Source organism: Adiantum capillus-veneris, chromosome 7 (assembly GCF_014529385.1).
Source record: "Adiantum capillus-veneris isolate H3 chromosome 7, ASM1452938v2, whole genome shotgun sequence".
Lineage (NCBI taxonomy): Eukaryota > Viridiplantae > Streptophyta > Polypodiopsida > Polypodiales > Pteridaceae > Adiantum > Adiantum capillus-veneris.
In genome coordinates, this window is record NC_140937.1 from 143,920,878 (window position 1) to 143,941,986 (window position 21,109).

General features: G+C 42.8%; 1 protein-coding gene across 2 annotated transcripts; it reads right to left on the reverse strand.

The window, feature by feature from the left end:
* Nucleotides 1-1,914: 1,914 nt before the first annotated feature.
* Nucleotides 1,915-15,694, reverse strand: LOC147454735 (coiled-coil protein). 2 transcript variants are annotated; one of them, XM_086516586.1, is made up of 7 exons: nucleotides 15,556-15,694; nucleotides 15,343-15,465; nucleotides 3,218-3,345; nucleotides 3,009-3,112; nucleotides 2,806-2,893; nucleotides 2,664-2,725; nucleotides 1,915-2,366 (listed from the first exon to the last, which is right to left on the reverse strand). In XM_086516586.1, the coding sequence occupies exons 2-7, from the start codon at nucleotides 15,453-15,455 to the stop codon at nucleotides 2,214-2,216; spliced, it is 648 nt and encodes a 215-aa protein (XP_086372712.1). In that variant the 5' UTR covers nucleotides 15,456-15,465; nucleotides 15,556-15,694; the 3' UTR covers nucleotides 1,915-2,213. The 2 variants fall into 2 exon arrangements, with proteins under 2 accessions (XP_086372712.1, XP_086372711.1); XM_086516585.1 differs by having other exon boundaries at nucleotides 15,343-15,476.
* Between the last annotated feature and the right edge of the window lie 5,415 nt (nucleotides 15,695-21,109).

Below are 21,109 nucleotides of genomic sequence, written 5' to 3' on the forward strand. Positions count from 1 at the left end.
TATAGTGACCGACAAACCATCAAGAGGCCATATGGGTCATAATTTAATACAACTTGGTTAGAAGATGTAGGATTGGGGAAATCGAACAATAGAAGAAAAATGTTACACCACAACAAAAGTAAGACCTGTTAAAACAGTGAAAATGTATGTGGGTAAGGGGATCACAACCGTCCCCTAGTGTTCCCATTCTTTTCTAAACACAAAAAATTGAAAATTTTATATAACATGACCAGTTAACGTATTTAGGGATTTTGAGAAAAAAATACATACCATTGCCAAAGGCGAGCACACTACAATAAGTCTAAAGAAGAGAATTAACTTTGTAAATTCTGCTTTTTGGGGCTACAGCAGGCAAGTCGACAAGGGAAAAGAACCTCCAATCGTTGGTAAGTGGGTGAGGTCAAGAAGCAAGTTTCCTCTTCTTGGGAGTTACTAATATTTTCATACCATGTCATGTCTAGAGAAAAGGTTTTTACTATGCAAGGAACTACATCAAAGAAAACTTCAATTTAACAGATCGTAAGGCATCAACTCCAGCCAAGATAATTTTGGCTATTTAGCTCAAATTGGAATATAAGTCATCAATCCTAACTAAAACAGGCTTAAAAATAGAGAAAAACCTCCTCATAACATGATCTCGTCAACCACATTTATGCCAGGTTTCAAAGATCAGTACAACATCTAGAAACTCGATCAGTTAATAACTCAATAAGAGAAGAACTCGATGCGGGGGCTGCACATCAGGTGTTTTATCTTGTTCACACTAAACATCTAACGAAGGTAGCTGAAGAGGTAGACAACCCTTAAAAGCTGAAAGCAAAGTTGAACTATAGAAGTAGACTGAAATTCAGTTCAAGCAAGAGACCATATTAAGAGCATATATCATAATTGCAACACCATACCACCCCAAGTAAACTTGAACTAGAAGATTTATTCACCAGAAGAATAACCAATGAATAAATCCATCCGACTTCACACAAGCCAAAGAACTGGATGCCGAGGAAGCAGCAGCAATGTTAACAACCCACCACAACTTCTGCAAGTGTTAATGGCATCTGGGAGATCAAACGGCCTAATCACATTAGGTTCTTTATCTGGAAGGTGCTTTGGGGAGCCATGCCTACTAGGATTAAGGTTAACACTAGAGGGATTGGCATTGACACTTGCTCTGGTTGCAAATCCACTTTTGAGGATCCCTTACATCTGTTTAGCAAGTGCCGTCGTCACGGGGACTGGCCGATAAAGTTTGCAAATGGGTACAGAAGACTTGGAAGATTATTTTCTTTACAAATGACTTGATCCTGAGAGGGCATAGTTTTCAAAGCCAGGCCATTCTAGAGTGCACCCAAATCAAGATCATTAAGGATGGAGGAGACCACAACACAAATGACACTAAGGGCTGGCAAATTTGGCGAGCATAGTGTCCACCATGCCATTTGTAGTTCAAAATATCAGTACTTTAACATCAAGCTTCATTTATCTCTTATTCAAGGGAACAAGACAACAAGACAACCCAAGCACCAAAGAGCAAATAGATTAAAAATGCGGACTTCGAACCAAAAACTTTTGTGGGAACGACAACTTTTACATCAATGAAAGGTTCAACCTGTTGCTGACATGTAAACACGCTCATACACTATCCATAGGAAGTGAAGGATTACCACCACCCCCCCCCCCCCCCCCCCCCAAAAAAAAAAAAAAACTTGCTAAAACTAGACATTCTGCTTTAGTCTTACTGTTGACAATAGTTTAGGCTCAAGGTGATCGGAGGCAATCCAGGTATTCTGTCTTATTTTCAACTGTTTGAAAGCAATTGAGCAACTACCACTGCTTGATAAAAGCTTCTCGTACAAAGATTGCATGCAGTTAATAAAACTTAAAAACAAGGCCCTCAACAAATAGCACAAACCTGCAAATACTAAGCATCCATCATATCTGATGCCTTAACTTCCCTCCAAGATATACAAGTGCTTTTTAAGCCTAAGTTAACTTTTCAAGCCATCGCTTTTCTTTAGCATGTAATCCCACAATTATACAAGGCAAACAAATTCCAGCTTATGCAGGAAAAAATGCGCCAGTTTTCTTTGATGATTTTGAAGGATTGACAACTCTTGAGCCTCCAAAGGAGTAATGAACTCTTAAGCTCAATGGTAAGCAACACAAATTAGCCACAACCAATACGCTGTAGCACTTTAAATCCACTCACACACTTGTCACATGAAATCGTCCTCCAGTTCCTGCAATGATTTCCCTTTGGAAGATATGTCCTTGTTTGAGGTCATCTTTTCTGATACCATTAGTCCTTTATAGCTTCTCAACTCTGCCTGTTTATCTTTCTCAATTCGTGCTATCTCCTCTCTCCGCTTCTGCATTTAGCGGCTCAAGGATATCAGTGGTTTCATGCATACATGTCACAAAGTCGGTGGCAGAAAGGGAAAAAAAGAGAGCACATAAGTTGAATGTCAAAATTCAAGTTACGGACAAAGGAAAAGTGGGGGGGGGGGGGGGGGGGGGGGGGGGGGGGGGTGTGTGTGCGCGTGGGCATGGGCGTGGGCGTGTGTCTGTTCCTTTTCTTTGAGTGGGTTTTTTTTTTTTTTTTTTTTTTGGGGGGGGGGGGGGGGGGGGGGGGGGGGTTGGGGTTGGGGGGGAGGGATGATTTTAACCTTGTCCCTTAAAAATGCCTTTCTTTCAGCTCTTTCTGCAGCATTGTATGATTCTCTCTCGGCTGCCACACACACAATTTTACAATGAGTATTGAAATATACAAACTAAAAAAGAGGTGCCTGCTTTTACTTTGTGACCAACCTTTCAAATCAGGTGTGCGTTCAACTTTTGTTTTATTCAGCCTGTTCACAACTTCGTTTATTCGTTTCTCGACCCTTACAGTTTTTACCTGCAGCAGCAAGACTCAAGACTGAAGCTTGTGAATAGCTAGCACATGGCACTCAATAAAACAACCAATCTCATTTCAGCATCACCCCATACGCCAAATGGCAAGACACGCTTACAAGTTTAGAGTTGTGGAAACCGACTTGACCGACATCCATAGAAGCAGTTTTTCGCAGGTTAGACCAAGGAGTATACACAACATCCAGATTGTTCAATTTGTTGCCTGACAAGAACCAGAAGCTTTTCAAAAGAAAAGCATCTCTATTCTTCAACAACCAATACTCCATACAATATCAGCGAAGCACTTGTGACAGCCGTTAGACCATACCTTGGATTGAGTTTGCTTTGACAAGCTGCGCACAATCCTCTAAAAGTTCAGGACTAATATTTTCTATCGTTTGACCCTTGTGCAGCCTGACATACACATGCGCTGAGGAAAGCTTGTCCACATGAAACCTGCATGACCAGCAGAAGTTTAATCACTCAATAAGGAAAATCCAACTCTTGAAGCTCTAACAAGCCCTAGGAACAAAATTATGGCCAACGTCTCTCCTCCCCTTATTGATGGGCTCACACCACTACGTTCCTTTTAACCCACACTGATTTCTCACAGATATCTTGATGCACTAAATCTTGTCACTCCGAATTCACAACAACAAGACAATGCTGCAGCCATTTCCTATTTCTCGTTTAATCAAACAAAAACAACAATTTAAAGAGTACATATTTCATTGAATTCTTAAAGAATTCCCAACCAAAAGCCCAAAACTTATGACAACTTTTGTGTATATATTGTAAAGGGAGGGACCCAACTCGTGAATCGGGGATCTCTGTCAGAGACTATTGTCTCAGGCATGCCATGTAATCTGAAAATCTATGAAATGAACAATCTCGCTAAATGATCCGGCTTGACTGCTTTCTTCACTGGAATGAAGTGAGCTTGCTTGCTAAATCTGGCGATGACAGTCCAAATGCCATCATGCCCACTCTGTGTCTTCAAGAGATCATAAATGAAATCCATAGCAATACTTTCCCAAGGGTGGGTGGGAAAGGGTAAAGGCTGTAACAATCCCTGTGCTTTATGCCCGTCAAACTTGACCTTTTGACATACCAAGCAACTACGTACAAAGTCGTCCACATCCTTCTTGAGTCTCGGCCAAAAGAAGTAACGCTCCACACCTTTCAAGGTGGTGTCAATGCCTCGGTGACCCGTAAAAGGTGGACAATCTCAGTACCCATGCAATCTAGAACCAGTCCTGCTTTCATCTTGCCTTTTCTACCACGTTCCTCTGCTGCTCTCGAACTCTCCAGCCAATCTTCATGTTGTTCTTGTTGTGCCTTTTTGGGGCACTTTGCAGAGACGTGCCCATGTTCCCTGCATCCAAAACACTTCCCTTCTTTGATGTAATTGACCCTCTCTCGAAGAGTGAGCCGGGGTCGTGTATCCTTGTCTTTCTTTTCTTGGAAACTCTCTCTCTTTCTACTTTCATTGTGAGAGACCTGTTGGGTTCTCTGAGTCAAGATCTCATCAATGGGGTGAGTCAAATTTCCCGAATGTATCGCAAAACCCCGTTTCGCATGACCCATCAATTCTTGAATAGAATTAGACTTTTGTTCCAGGCAATAGTCTCGGATCTCTGTAGGGAATCTGCAGCAAAACCGCTCAATCTGTTCCTTAAAAAGACCCTTTTAAATGAAGAGGCTCGTAGAAAAGAGTTCGCATCTCTCGCAATAAGCGTTCAAAGAATCTCCCTTGGTCATCCAAAGATGATTCCAAGCGGTTCGTATATCTCGTTCGTACTCTCGAATCAGCCAAGAAGAAATAAAGAGCCTTTTGAATTTCAACCATTTAACTGGAGCTTCCTTTCTCAGAAGAAGAATGGACCGCCATGTTCGAGCATTTCCTTTGAAGAAAGATGTAGCCCTCCTAATCTTGGAGTGCTCTGAGTAATGCCCTCTAGAGAAAGCTATGTCAAACTGTTGAATGAAGGCCAAAGCCCTCGGAGCATTTCGTGTAAGGTGCAGCAGAAGTGAATGTTGAACTTTGCTCAAGATGAGTGCTCCAAACTGTGCTCAAGGATTCCTTTTACTTAAGGAAGGGAGAGCCTTCCGTTCCTTTAGTGAGAGAGTGCAATGGACACAAACAAAGTGAATGAACACTATGAATGGAAGTGCATGAGACTGAGAGATAGAGAGAAGAGAATACGACACCAGAGACGTTGTAAAACCCTCCTCCGAAGGTCCCACTCTCTATGGCAAGAGCGGTCTACTTATGATTGCACACTTCTCTACAATGCTTGGACTTGCCGACGATGTCGACAACGATGAGGACGACGACGAGACGGGCTGAAATCTGAAAACGCTAAAGGCTGAAATCAACAAATCTTTATCTGCTGAATTCTGACTCTATGTCGATGACGACGATGCGACAACGACGCGCTGAAAATGCAGATGCTGAAATCTGTGTTTCTGGGCTGAAACTGCAAACTTCGATGGATCCCAAGGTGCGGTGAGGAACTGCTGCAGGAAGGTGAGATCTACGAGGTTTGGGGGTTGTTCTGCTATGTCTAAGGGCTGAAATTTGAAAACGCTGGTCCTGAGGCTGATTTTGTCTAAAACGCTAGGTTGTTGCTGGGGATGCAAAACGGTAAACCATCTGGGGGTGTCTTGCTGAGAAGTTGCCTATTTGAGCAAGGTGCTCCTGCTGCCTCTTCTGCCAGAAAGTGCTAGCGCTAGGTTTTTATTTATACAAGCTTAGCCCTACCTAGTTTCCAACAAAAGTCACTTAAAAATAATAAGTGAAAAATGTCAAAAATAGGGAAAATAGGTCTATGCACTGTAAAAATGCTACTGATGGGATCTGATGGGAATTTGATGGTCATGCTGTGTGCAACCAGAGGATATGCATCTAATCTAAGTGTCTGGACATGCACGGTCTGCGAACAGACTCACAAAAGTGCCAGATCACTTCCTATTCTAGACTGACTTGACGGAACTGAACCCTGGTCATGCTGTAGCTTGTCCACGGACACATTAGGATTGGATGTGTCATTTGACATCTCGGAACCCAAAAAAGGATTCAAATTTGATCGACTGTCCATCTTCTTTGAATTCTTTTACTTCTTGCTTTTGTCTTCGAGAAAGTCGTATTGATTGGCTCTGTAAAAATGCTTCTCTTTGCATAAAACATGTGGTCGTCGGAGTCCGAAATGTCAGAGGATGACTCCTCTGTAAAACTGTCAGAAATTGGGCAAAATCTAGGTTTCTTTGCCTTTTTCTTGCCCTTTCCAAAGCTTTGCTTTTTGCCTTTTCTATCCTCCTTGCTCGAGTCAAAAGAGCTAGAAGAATTGAAGAAGAAGAAGAAGAAGAAGAATTGGATAGTCCTTCAAATTGTACACGCTTCTTCATCTTTCTTGCCGATGCAAAAGAAGCTTGACGACCCAAATAATCCGGGAAGTCAGCCCCCTTCTTGTGCTTTTTTCTCTTGCTTTTTGGATTGGTTGTTTGAGTCCAAAAGCCGACTAATCTGTGTCTGAACCACCTCTTGTAATTCTTGCTCTATAAACCGTCACAAAGTGATGACGTGTCTGCTCGAGAGCATGCGGGAAACCCTAACCCTGACTGCTGCTAAAAACCCTAAATCTGCAAACCCTAACCCTAAAACCTGCAAACCCTAAAATCTGCCAAAAACCCTAACCTCAATTCTGCCCTGACCTAACCCTAACCCTAAGAGCCAGCAGGACTGAATTCCGTGAAATGCGCTGGCATGCTGACGTGGCACCGTACGGTAGTCCCGTAATTTGCGCAGATTTTCAACTTTTGCGAAGTAGCTTTTTGCTACGCAATTTGAGAAGAGAGAGAGAAAGAGTTTTTGCTTTATTTTAAAACTCAAGTGAGTTTGAGAGAGGAAAGAGCCTTTGCTTTTATTTAGGCTTTTGATCTGAAGCTTTTCGGGCTCTGCTTTTGGGCATCCCTTGTAAACTTTAAATAGGTGGTTTGGGCTCCCACTCTGCAGAGCATCTGGACGCAGAGTCTGAGAGTGAAACCCGAACCACTCTCTTGTACTTTGAACACTGATTAATACATAAAGAAATACCGAAAGAGGCGCCAGTCTTTGGGGCCAATATCTCTAGGCACGGAACTCCACCGGGCCAGTGCAAATCTATTGTGAACTGTGAACTGTTTTGAAGTGGTTATTGGGTGCTGTCGTGATTGATTCTTGACTTGGAGTGTCCAAGCTGTTATAGTGGTATCAGAGCACGGCTGATTTCTCTTCTACGGGAAATCCGATCCCAAATTTTTTTCCGCGGCACCTATGGCGTCACGCAAGTATCAATCGACTCCCTCTGCATCCAGAGATGCGGGCAGGGATCACAACGAAGATTCCGGCAAAGAGTATGGCCCGCCTCGGCCTACTCAGGCGGAGCAACAAGAGATGAAGCGTCGTCAATTGATCGGCGATGCCACAAAGATGATGCTCAGTTTTGCGAAGGACCCAAAATTGGCAAAATATATGAGCGAGACTTCTTTTCAGGAAGTGCACGAGCAGTGGCAGAAAACCACAACACCACCCCCGAAACCCGCTCTCAAGAAACCTTCTCCTCGCAAGAAATATTCAGAGAAGGAATTAGAAGAGGTGGTTGATGTACGGATTGCTCAGCTTTTTGATGCACAGAAAGCACGGCAAAAAGCAAAAGAAAGGCACTGACTTCCCGGGTTATTCTTCAGATTCGACAGAAAAGGCAAAAAGCGAAGCAAGAAACAACGCTTCGGAAAGGGCAAGAAAAAGGCAAAGAAGTCTAAATCTCGCCCAGTGAGTAACAGTTCTACAGAGGATTGGTCTACAGACAGTTCACACTCTGATGACAGCAACTTTTATGCGAACAAGAAGAATTTTTATAAAGCCAACCAGTATGACTTTCTGGAAGATAAAAGCAAGAAAGTCTGAGAGTTTAAGGAAGGTGGACAGTTGATCAAATTTGACACTTTTTTAGGATACAAAGATGCTTCGAAGGCTTTGTCTTTTATACAGCAGTTTGACATCGCTTTCGCGGGAGGACGCTACTCAAAGCACTCCAAGATTCGGAGAGCTGCCTCCTATTTTAAGGGGAATGCTCGAACTTGGTGGTCCACGCTTCTTTTGAACAAGACTGCGCCAGTTAAATGGCTGAAATTTAAGAAGCTTTTTATTTCTTCTTGGCTGACGCAAGAGTATGAACGCGATATACGAGCTGCTTGGAACCATCTTCGGATGACCAAGAGAGATACAGTGGATGCTTACTGTGAGAGATTCTGGAGCTCTTTTCTACCCGCCTCTTCATTCAAGAAGATCTCGTTCAAAGAACAGATTGAGCGGTTCACCTTGGATCTACCTACAGATATCCGAGATCACTGCTTGGAACAGAAGTCAACTTCTATTCAGGAGTTGATGAGTCATGCGAAGTGGGGCTTTGCCATTCACTCTCGCGGTCTAACCTACCCCACCGATGAGGTCATGACACAACGAGCCGAACAGACTTCAGGGAATGAAAGCAGAAAGAGAAAGAGCAACCCAGAAAACAAGGATGCACGACCCAAGCTTACTCCTCAGGAGAGAGCTCGCTTCATCAGGGAGGGGAAGTGCTTTGGATGCGGGGAACATGGACATATCTCCGCGAAGTGCCCTAAAAAGGCACAAAAAGAACAGAATGACAAGGACGACGACAGGCCTGAGAGTTCGAGAGCAACTGAGGAATGTGGAAGAAAGGCAAGATGAAAAGAGGACTGGTTCCACATTGTGTGGGTACCGATCTCAACATCATGGACGAGAGTACAGAACTTTGCCGAGCTTGGGGCAAAGTGAAAGATCAAGTGGCCCTGATCTTCTTTGATAAAGGAGCCAAGGCCAACTTCATTTCACCGGAATTGGCGGTGCGGCTCCAGATCACTCCCGATCAGATAGGACCACTTGTGAAGGTTGTTCTAGCCATAGTTACCCCGAACGGGAAGGGAAACGGGAAACGGGAGGGTCCGGAACGAGACGGGAACGGGGAGGAGGAGGGGGGGACCGGAACGGGGAGGAGGAGGGGCTGGAACAGTCCACCTAAAGTAAGGATTGAATTACCTCCATTCAACTTAGTCTTAAATAAACTCCTAAACAACCCCAAAACTGCCCCCTAACCTGCCCTCAAACTGCACCAAATATGTTCCCCGAACAACCCTAAATTTGCCCCCAAAAGCCCACTTTTTTCCCCCAAATGCCTACTTTTGCTCGTTCCACCCCGCGTTTCGCCGTTCCGCCTCATGTTCCACCCATTTCGGAACATCGTTCCAGTTACACCCTGTTCCGGAACGACATTCCGTTCCCATCTCCGTTTCGGGAAAGAGACTTGTCCGGAACGCCGTCTCGGAACGTTTGGGCTGTGTTCCCCCCGTTCACTGTTATAGTGGTTCTAGCGGCACCCGGCAAAGACGTAGCCATTACACCTGTCATTGGCAAACTTCGGTTGCATTGTCAGGGGTATTTGGGGCATGAGGACTTTTTCATAATGCCTTTGGAAGGTTGTGATGTTCTCTTAGGGATTCCCTGGTACCACAAGAACAACGCCGTGGTCGATTATCGGGCAAGGAAAGCGACATTGACTACAGAGAAGGGCAAAACCATTGTACTTGATATAAAACTGAAGGGCGAGTCTGTCCCTATTGTACCGGCTTCGGCCATTTCTAAATTAATGAAATCCAGTCTGTTTGTTTACTCGATCTTTATGAAAGAATTGAGCGATAAGGATAGGACAAATATGTCTAAACTTGATAAAGAACGCCAAGATTTTCTCCACTCTCACGTCGATTGCTTCTCAGAGGGCCTACCAGGCGAGTTACCACCTGCTCGTCCTGAAGATCATACCATTGATCTGATACCTGGAAGCACACCACCGAACCGGCCACCTTACCGTGTGAGCCGAGCACAGAATGAAGAGATTATGAACCAAGTGAAAGACCTCTTGGGGTCTTGTCCAGCCTAGTACTTCACCGTAGCTTTTTCAGCTTTTGCGACAGTAGCTTTTTGCTACGCAATTTGAGGAGAGAGAGAGAGAGAGAGAGAGAGAGAGAGAGAGAGAGAGTTTGCTTTATTTTAAAACTCAAGTGACTTTGAGAGAGGAAAGAGCCTTTGCTTTTATTTAGGCTTTTGATATGAAGCTTTGAGGGCTCTGCTTTTGGGCATCCCTTGTAAACTTTAAATAAGTGGTTTGGGCTCCCACTCTGCAGAGCATCTGGACGCAGAGTCTGAGAGTGAAACCCGAACCACTCTCTTGTACTTTGAACACTGATTAATACATAAAGAAATACCGAAAGGGGCGCCAGTCTTTGGGGCCAATATCTCTAGGCACGGAACTCCGCTGGGCCAGTGCAAATCTATTGTGAATTGTGAACTGTTTTGAAGTGGTTATTGGGTGCTGTCGTGATTGATTCTTGACTTGGAGTGTCCAAGTCTGTTACATAAACATCCTCGGAGAAGGAGGTTTCTTGATTGCCGATTTGATGGGTGGTTGTGTGGCTTTCTGCCACTGGGTGTGCACTTCTGCGATAGAAAGAAAATTTTTGCAAACTGCGGATCCTTTGCAAATTTAATCGTCTGCTTTGTGCACTCGTCAACCTACTGTTGACATTCCATCTCTTCAAGTTCGTGTTGTGTCACAAGAAGGGCACCACGTGCGAATATAAAAGAACAGACTTTTAGCACTTCAATAAATACAAAACTGAGAGAGAGAGAGAGAGAGAGACGACACACGACACGGAGTGGCGGAATTCCACCCCAGAGAGTATTGGCCCCAAACCTTGGCACCCCTTTCGGTATTTCTTTATATTGCATCAACACAGTACAAGCTGGTACTCAGAGACTTTGTACCTTCTCTGGGAAGCATCGCCAGAGAATGAGCCCTAACCTCATATTTAAAGGCCCTAGGCCCCAAAAGCAGTTTACAATAAAAAGCCTTCAAACTCAAAAGCATCTGGTCCAAAAGCAAAGCCAAAAAGCTGCCAGCGTAATTTACGAAAATCCGTACAACCTACCACGTCATCAGCCAGCGCAAAACGCCGAATTCCGTACAACTTGCCACGTCATCATGTCAGCGCAATTTTCGAAAATCTGCCGCAAGTCTCTTTTGTGTGTGTGTGTGAGAGTCCTACTTTATTTGTCACGTGACACATCCAACCCTATGTGTCCATGGACAAGCTACAGCATGACCAAGGTTCAGTTCAGTCAAGTCAGTCTAGGATAGGAAGTGATCTTGCACTTTTGTGAGTCTGTTCGCAGACCGTGCATGTCCAGACACTTAGATTAGATGCATATCCTCCGGTTGCACACAGCATGATCATCAGCATTACCATCAGAATCCATCAGGGGAATTTTCCGGTGCATTAAACCTATTTTCCCTATTTTTGACATTTTTCACTTATTTATTAAGTGACTTTTGTTGGAATCTAGGTAGGGCAATTTTGCTAATGAAATATATAAGCAAACCAGAGCTAGCACTTTTTGGCAGAAGAGGCAGCAGGAGCATTGCTCAACAGGCAACTTCTCAAGCAAGACCAACCAAAGACCTGGCGTTTCCTCTCATGAGCAGGCCCAGCGTTTCCAGCACTTAGAACTAGCGTTTTTCAGCAACCAACTTAGCGTTTTCTCAGCCCTGCATTGGCGATTCTGCATCAGCAATTTCAGCCTCAGATCAGCGTTTTCTCCTAATGCTTGCTGGCGTTTTGGAACCCCAAAACCCAGCGATAAAGAAGGCAGCATATCAGCGTTTTACAGACAGCAGGGCAGCGTTTTGCACATGCAAGTTCACTACAACGCTTAAGCACCAGCAGCATAGCATTTTTGTAGCAGAAATTCAGCAAGGTTAGCGTTTTTTGCAAACAGCAGCAATTTAGCGATTCGAAGCATTCAGGTTTCAGCATTAAACTCGTCCTCGTCGTCCACACCGTCGACCTCGACATAGCAAGCATTTAGACTCATTGCATCAGCCATTGTACCAAATTGTGCAATCAATAGTAGACCACTCTCGCCATCGAGAGTGGGGCCCTTGGAGGAGGGTTTGACAACAGCTCTGGAGTCGTATTCTCTTCTCTCTCTATCTCTCAGTCTCATGCACCTTCATTCACAGTGTCCATTCACTTTGTTTGTGTCCATTGCACTCTCTCATAAAAGAACGGAAGGCTCTCCCTTCCCTAAGTAAAAGGAACCATGAGCACAGTTCGAAGCACTCATCTTGAGCAAAGTTCAACCTTCATTCCACTGCACCTTACATTGTTTTAATCCTTTATGTCACTTGGGGCCCCATCGAACGGGGTCCCCATAAGTTGGTAGGACTTCTTCTTCTATTACTTATTCTTCTTAAGGTTTAAGCCCCTCGGCCGGCATTTGCAAGTTGGCTCCCTTCTTCAGGGCTTTGACACGTCAGCAATCATCTCCCTTTCTTGAAAGAGAGTAATCGTCACAATTACAGCATATCTGCAAAACAACTCAAGTTAGCTCAAAAATTTCCGAGGGTCATTTCGAGGGACAATCAGTTTGCTCTTTTTGTTAAGAAGTAGACTTCTCCTTTCGGCTCTTTTGATCAAGGAGTTAGCTTTTCCTTTCGTCCGGATGGGAACTCTCGATATTCCGGCGGCGTAAAATTAGCCATCACACCCAGAACGTACTGATCTTCCACGGGTGTCTTGATGCACTAAAATTACATGCCCAGGCAATCTCATCCAATTAGGAATATTCAGTGGTTGGTGTAACAGACTTGGACACTCCAAGTCTAGAATCTATCGCGACAGCACCAAATAACCACTTCAAAACAGTTCACAGTTCACAGTTTAACTCAACACTAGCCTGGCGGAGTTCCGTGCCTAGAGATATTGGCCCCAAAGACTGGCGCCCCTTTCGGTATTTCTTTTTATATTAATCTGAGTTCAAAGTACAAGAGTACGGGCAGGCGCTCACACTCAGACTTTGCGTCCAGATGCTCTGAGTTGTGAGAGACCTACTCACATATTTAAAGTTACAAGGGATGCCAAAAGCAGAGCCCCAAAAGCTGAAAATCAAAAGCCTAAAAGCTTTCTGCTTTTTTTTTTTACAATTTCTCTCTCTCTCTCTCTTGAGAGGGCAGTAAAGGCAAAACAAAAGAGCTCTCTCTTGTCAACTTGCGTGGCTAAAAGCAAGTCCAAAACAACCCACACAAAAGCAAAAGCAATGCCAAAAATCTATCCAGCTTTCCGTGAATCGCGTTGGTGTCCGTATAGCAGGCCACGTGTCAGCCTACCACACCAACAAATCAGGGTTAGGGTTTCAGCAAAATTAGGGTTTTTGATTTTTAGGGTTAGGGTTTCAGCAAAGTGGTTAGGGTTAGGGTTAGGTTTAGGGTTAGGGTTAGGGTTTCAACAAAATTAGGGTTTCAGCAAAGCGGGCAGCCACGTCATCACTTTGAGACATACCCCCCTCTTGAAAGCATTGTAATCGCCCTTGATTACGCCTACAAAACAAATAGAGGCCAAAAACCGTCTTAGCAGACACTGACTGTTAGTACCTACGCACTAGGAACACACATCTAGCACATGTACCAATCGACAGTCACATCACAGGACATCACATGACATTCAACATTCATTCGGATCTTAAAGCATGATTTATCGGCAATGTAGCTAGCAATCGCATCTAGATCCAGTCAGGACCTCATGCGGTGGGAGTTGTTAGCAGATACATGTCCAATCCCGACAAAGCACATTGGGAAGCTGTGAAATACATTCTGAGATACTTGTCAGGTACACAATCTAGGTGTATATGCTATGGCAAAAGTGACCTGAAGTTGCACGGCTATTGTGATGCAGATATGGCAGGTGACTTGGATACCAGGAAGTCCACTAGTGGCTATGTGTTTGCTATTGTTGGTGGTGCTGTCTCTTGGTGTTCAAGACTGCAGAAAATTGTGGCATTGAGTACTACTGAGGCTGAATATATTTCAGCCACTGAGGCTTCTAAAGAGGCCATATGGTTTGGCAGACTTGTCAAAGAGCTTGGTATGCCTGCTAGTACTCCTGTCTTGGGATGTGATAGCCAAAGTGTTGTCTATTTGGCCAAGAATGCCATGTTTCATGCACGGGCAAAGCACATTGATGTGCGATACCACTTCCTACGACAGGTATTGGAGGATGGTCTAGTCACCTTGACTAAGATTCACACACAGGATAACCCTGCAGATGTTCTCACCAAGAGTCTTGCTAAGGCTCAACATGAGCATTGCATACAGCTGGTGGGAGTTGGTTAACTTAAAGGCGTCATTTATGCCTTTAAGTGGGAGGTTGTTGGGTTAAGGCCTAAATAACCCCTTTTTGTACATTTTTATACTTTGTCCAGGTTCAATATGAACCTGGACACATTTTTTAAAGGTCACTTATAATAAAAGTGGGAAAACCCAAAACTCACTTATTGAGTTTTCCCAAAAAACGTGAGCCCTCTCTCTCTCCCTCATCGTTCTGCTAGCGCTTCCTCTCCTATTGGCTTTCGCCACCCCTCTCTACACACACACTGCACTTCCTCGCGTGCTCTTTCACTTGCACACACTGCCGCGCGCTCAACACCTAACTCATCAAAATCGAGGTAGCCCACAAATCGGTTCTTGATCACCTTGTCGTAATTTTAGTACTATCAGCATTTCAATCGAATTAATGTGATATCAGCCAACAATTTAAATTGGAAGTTGATAGCTAGTGTGCTACTTACAAAAGTGATCTGGAAGATCTACAACTCAATTTCAGCTTATGGTTGTCATATGGTAGGGCCAGATGCATTACTAAGAAAATATTGTCACATCCACAAGTTTCCACTACAAAGGATGAGGCATAAATACTTCTACCATAAGTTCTCAATGTGAGCTTCGTCTAGGTAATCTAACAAAGTTGCCTTCACAAAAAATTTATTCTTTCTATGATTCTCTAAGGCTTTTAAGCTTTTGCTAAGTCTCAAGCCAGGGGCACACAATATATACATTACTAAGGAGGAGGAGGAAGACTCACTCTACGTATGTGTTCAAAAGTAAAAGAAGTTCCATCGTTTTGCAACTTTTTCTTCAAATGATTTCAAAAACAGCAAAAATGTACAAACTCTGGCAATCAAAGAGGACTATCAAACACAATCCCTTGTTCTTCAGAGCAATCAAAACCAGAAAGCAGGCATGTGTCCCTCTTCCCCATGATGATTGATACAGGAATCCTTGTTTATTGAAAATAAAAGACATCAATCATTACACTCAAAAGTCCTAAGTATGTAAATACTTCCATTGTGCCATGTACGAAACATGACTGGGAATCTTCTCACTGACACCTCTAAGTGGCCGTTAGATGACGCAGCTGCCAATCTGATTCATACAGCTGTCATGCTTCCCATGAAAATTATGCATCATTGCTTGAGCTTTGTGAGTATCAGGATCTTACCAGATGTCTTCAGGTATGCCATACTTGATGAGATCCTCATTTTCATACTTGTCAAGTCCCATGTAGATGACATAATCGCCCACCTCAGGACGAGCCTTGAAGTAGTACACCATGGTGTTGCCTCTGCAGAAACCCTACCATACACAATTATGCTCGGAAATCGGAAAACCGCACGCACAGAGAAGAGCGTTTCTCTCGTAGACTTCCACAGACCAGGATCGAAAGCTGCAGACCGCTAGGGTTCGCGAGTATGGTCCGCCAAACAAAGAGCTCGCCCGCTGCGTGCCACACGCGTAATCGAGTGGGTTTAATGGCCCCAAATTCAGTTTTATGAAGAATGTTTCAAGTGAATGATGAAACCTTGCTTAGATGGAGAATATATAAACGTTCAAGATTATCGAAAGTCAAGAGTGTACAGAAGATGAAACGTGAAAGAGCTATTCAAGAATACGAAGTTTAAAATCTAGAGTTTAGAGGAGATGAAACGTGAAGAGGCAAAATTGCCTCTGAAAGAGAAATCTAGCATGGAATTGTTCTTTTTCATTTGCATCTCTCTCTCTCTTAGGTGTTCGCACACATTCTTTAAGTGTTATGTAATCAAATTAGGTTGAGGATAGTACTCAACAAATTATTGTATTTTTTCAAAGTAAATCCAATAGGCGCCATTGGTAAACATTAGGTGTGATGCAAGAGATAGTACGAGCGAGATAGAGAGAGCATGCATGCGCGCCACCTAGAATGGAGTGTTATGCATGCATGTGAGAGGGAAGGGGAGAGAGAAGCTCATCAACATCAAATAGGGGTAGAGGCTACTCATCCCCACATGGGTACCTCAAGGGACCCATGTGATCCTATTCATGAATTCCAGTAGTAGTACAAGAATAGAGAAGGAGAGAGAGTTTATCCGTGAGCATAAGATATCCACGGTCAGATCTTCATAGATAGACCAATGGCACAAATTGTTGTACAATTGTCAGTCATACAAAAATGGTATGTTTATTTACAATAAATAAATACACTGCATGTTATTAATTTGCAAGTCATAAGTTGTCAAAATTTGTGGTTAAAATTATGTATCAGGAACATCAAAATAAGATCTTGCAAACTTAAACGATATTTTACGCATGCCTTTAGTCCTCCACATACTACATGCTCTAGTGTCTCATACCACTAGAATAAGCAATATGTGTCATATCTTGAGGTATCAGGATATCATTGATCACAATCATCATTCATTATTCCATATCCAATTCCAAATCTAAAAATAGTATCATCATCATATCTTCATGATAAGCCAAATCCAAATCCAAATCAGTTCCATCATATATCCAGGTTGATTAAATTACACTAGTAGCAATGGTGGTCAGCCATTGCAGTATGATTTTGTAAGTCTGCAATTGCTTTAGGAGTTCCATGCTTTACTTAGGCCTTATGTACAAGTAGTGGTGAAGTTAGGGTCAAGAATTGTTTTGGGAATCACAATTTGTTCATCGGACTTGTTTTGGGGATCAAAATTTCATCATTTTCAAAGGATAGCTCTATAATTATGCATTTATATTGTTGTGCCATAGGATTTTTTAGCACAAATAACTCTAAATTAAAGATTAAGCTGGATATTGTATTGGCCAATGATCAAGATCCATCTTGAAATACATTGTAGAAAGTGTTAGTAGTGTGTTAACTTTCCAAAATAAAGCAGAAGAGGGCTTACCTGGTTACATCTCTCCAACGACTTCATTTTTTATGTTATATATGCAATCAATGCAAAAATGTGATTAGGCCGTATCATCTACTTAGCTCTATGTGAATCATTGAAATTTTAGAGTCATTAAGGGTTGAAAATTTGGTTGTCTTAATATAATTCTGACTCAAAATTTTCAATGATGAAATGAAAGCTATTTTCTTGCTATGTTATTTGCTTGAATCATGGGACACATTTAACACTGCCATTAGTAACTCCACACCTAAGAACACCTTATTGGAGAGTTTGGGAATTTCCTAATTCCCACTTTTGAATTGGGGTGAAGTTTTGACCATGAGAACATGATTTGTGACCTTTTTTGTCACAAATGTGATGATTTCTATGCATAAAAGTTCATTATTACCAGACAATGAATATTCAAAAGTAGTGGACCTACCCAGCACTACAAGCCATGCTTAACATTAGCGACGCTCATACTGCGACGCTCAAACATGAAAATGCACGGCGTCGCTATATGTGTCGCTATGAGCGTCGCTATGTTAAAAGTAACATAGCGACGCTCATAGCGACACATATAGCGACGCCGACATGGCTAAAAAAATAATCGAGAGCGTCCGAAAACTCAGATCTCAGATCTGAGTTTTCGACGCGCGCTCAAAGCAAGCAAGGTAACTCTCTCTCTCTCTCTCTCTCTCTCTCTCTCTCTCTCTCTCTCTTCTCCACACACACACACACACACACGAGGAGAGGAAGGAGAGCCAGGTATGCTCCTTCCCTCTCCTCACTCTCATGTTCCCTTCCCCTCTTTCTCTCTCCTTCTCTCTCTCTCTCTCTCACACACACACACAAGGAGAGGAAGGAGAGCCAGGTATGCTCCTTCCCTCTTCTCACTCTCATGGTCCCTTCCCCTCTTTCTCTCTTCCTCTCTTTCACTCACACACACACACACACATTGTGTTTTTGAGAGAGAGAGAGATAGAACGAGAGAGAGAGAGAGAGAGAGAGCACAAGCATAAACAAAAAACGCACACACTGCACATGCATACACAAAGAAAGCACACACACATTGAGAGAGGAAAAGAGAGAGAGCATGCATAAACCAAAAATGTGCACACACACATGCATAATCAAAGAAAGCACACACACATTGAGAGAGGAAAAGAGAGAGAGAGCATGCATAAACCAAAAAAGCGCACACACACATGCATAATCAAAGAATGCACACACATTGAGAGAGGAAAAGAGAGAAAGAGAGAGATATATATAAAACAAAGAGAGAGAGAGAGAGAAGAAGAAGAAGAAGAAGAGAGTTTTAACATCGTAGGAAAGTATCCCAAGAGACCTTAAAGATCTAGTCGACAAGAGTTGAACTCAAGACATGTTATTCATAAGGAAAATGACATAACCAATCTATCACACTTCGGTGATAGAATAGTTATACCATTTTTCTTCTTTTTTTATTGGCGTGTACACACACTCGAGAAGAAGAGAGTTTAATTTAACGTCGTAGGAAACTAATTAAAGAGACCTAAAAATCTAGCCGACGAGGAGTTGAAACCAAGACTTGTTATTCAAGAGGAAAATGGCATAACCAATCTACCACACTTGAGTGATAGAAAGGTTATACCATTTTTCTCTTTTTATTGGCACACACACACCCACACACACACACACACACACACACACACACACACACACACACACACACAAGAAGAAGAGAGTTTTAACGCCGTAGGAAACTATCCCAAAAGACGTTAAAGATTAATTAGGGTTTTAGTAGACTTACTTTAAATTAGATTTAGGTTTATTTAAATTAAATTAGATTAGATTTAGGTTTATTTTTAGTTAGATTTACGTTTGATTAGATTTAGGTTTATTTACGTTAGATTTAGATTTACATTATATTAGATTAGATTTAGGTTTATTAATTTAGGTTTATATATGTTATATTAAATTAGATTTAGGTTATTTAATTAAGGTTAGAAGAAATGACGAAGAAATCGTTTAAGATAAGGTTAGAAGAAATGGCGAGAAAATTTCTTGCGCTCACAGCCTCGACAGTCCATGCGGACCAGCAATTCCACCTGCATGTTCGACTGCTGCTACCATACAATAAGCCGTCATGTTCAGCTAATGGAAGAGCAAATTGAGCATACACAGAAATTAGTGATGCAAGATGACGATTCCAAGGGTCACACACACACACACACCACATCCCGTCAAATCTAGAATAAGAATTAAGTGCCTTGAGCAGACATCAGCTACATTGCAATAATGATGTACCTGCATGCTACAAACAAAGATCTACTATGAAAAGATGTTAAGATGCTGTGAAATGCTACAGCTAGAGAAGAGGCAAAGGGGTTTTGTCCACTACATGCAGTATCATCTAGACGTGGGTGTGTAGATTTCTTGTACCCACAAATATAGGCATTGACCAATAAAGACGAGATTATAACCCGGTGGTTCTGATCTCCGTGCACCTCTAGACTGAGGTGTGCGGGGATTGGACATGACTAGAGAATGTGAGGTAGTTTACAGTGTGAACAGAGAGAGAGAGAGAGAGAGAGAGAGAGATAAAAGACGAAGAATGCCTATAGAAGATTAAATTTGTTGTCCAGGTTATAAGATTTTTTTCCTCATTATGAGTAGTGACGAGGATGTGGGGCCGTCCAACTGAAACACCTATCTCTCAACGAGGATCTTATGTCCTTGTAACCATTGCAAGCATGTTGTGCGAGGGACAAGACGCGTTTCTTTGCAGCACGTTCGCGAATTTGGCGAGTTCGATCCATCTATTATAGATCGAGTTGTTGCCAATTATAACTCGTCGGACTCTGACGCTGGCCAATAGGCAGCAATCTTGCAACCCAATAGACGTGTTCGCAAGCACTTTGGTCAAGCAGCATATGTGAGGCCACAAGATGTAGCCTTTGACAGCTCGGGGGATGATCATGCAGACCACATTCCCAACGAGGCAATGTTTGAGCCCGAAGTTGATGAAATGATCGAGACGATCATGGATTCAGAAAGGCTTGTCTATGATGATATGAAAAGTGAAGCCAATACGCCATTGTATAATGGAGCACGTGTGTCTAGATTGAAAGTGCTCCTGGTTCTTCTCAACATGCAGACAAAGTTTGGATGGAGTGACACTAGCGTCACAATGCTTTTCAGGTGATCTATTACAATTAGTTTACTTTAATAAAACTCTAAATGTATAATGATCTGATAGATTTTTACACAATTCTACCGTATTTTTATGTTGTGTAGATTGCTCAAAGAGCACATACTACCAGTTGATAATGTGATGCCAGATTCTCAAGAGGAAGCAAGAAAGATTTTGCGAAACTTGGGGATGGATTATAATTCGATCCACGCTTGTCCTAATGACTGCATTCTTTTTAGAGGGGAATACATAGACATGGAGAAGTGTCCGAAATGTGATTCCGAAAGATATCGAGTAGATCTCCACGGAACAAAAATTTTGCAAAAGGTTTTGCGACATTTTCCTCTGCTTCCTCGCATCAAGCATTTCTTCGAATGTAAGTCCATGGCTGCCCTAGCATCATGGCATGAGGCGAATAAATCTTTGGATGGTGTGCTACGGATTCCTGCAGATTGTGCAGCCTGGAAACATATAGATGGAACATGGACGAATTTTGCCAGGGAAGCTCGAAATTTGCGCTTAGGCCTGGCTATGGATGGCGTAAATCCATTTGGTCAAAGATCAACATCTTACAGTGTATGGCCCGTTGTCATCGTCAACTACAACATTCCCCCGTGGTTGACTACGAAGAAGGGGCACCTATGGCTAAGCTTGATTGTGCCGGGGCGATATAAAGTGAAGAATATGGATGTGTATCTTTGTCCACTATTGGAAGAGCTACAACAATTGTGGATTGGCATAGAGGTGGTGGATATGAGCCGACACATAGGTCGACGGAATGCTTTGATCAGAGGCATTCTAATGTGGACCATGCATGACTATCCCGGACTAACAGAATGCTCAGGTGATCTATTTACACTCCTCACTCAGACACTGTAAATCTTGCTTTTTCTCAA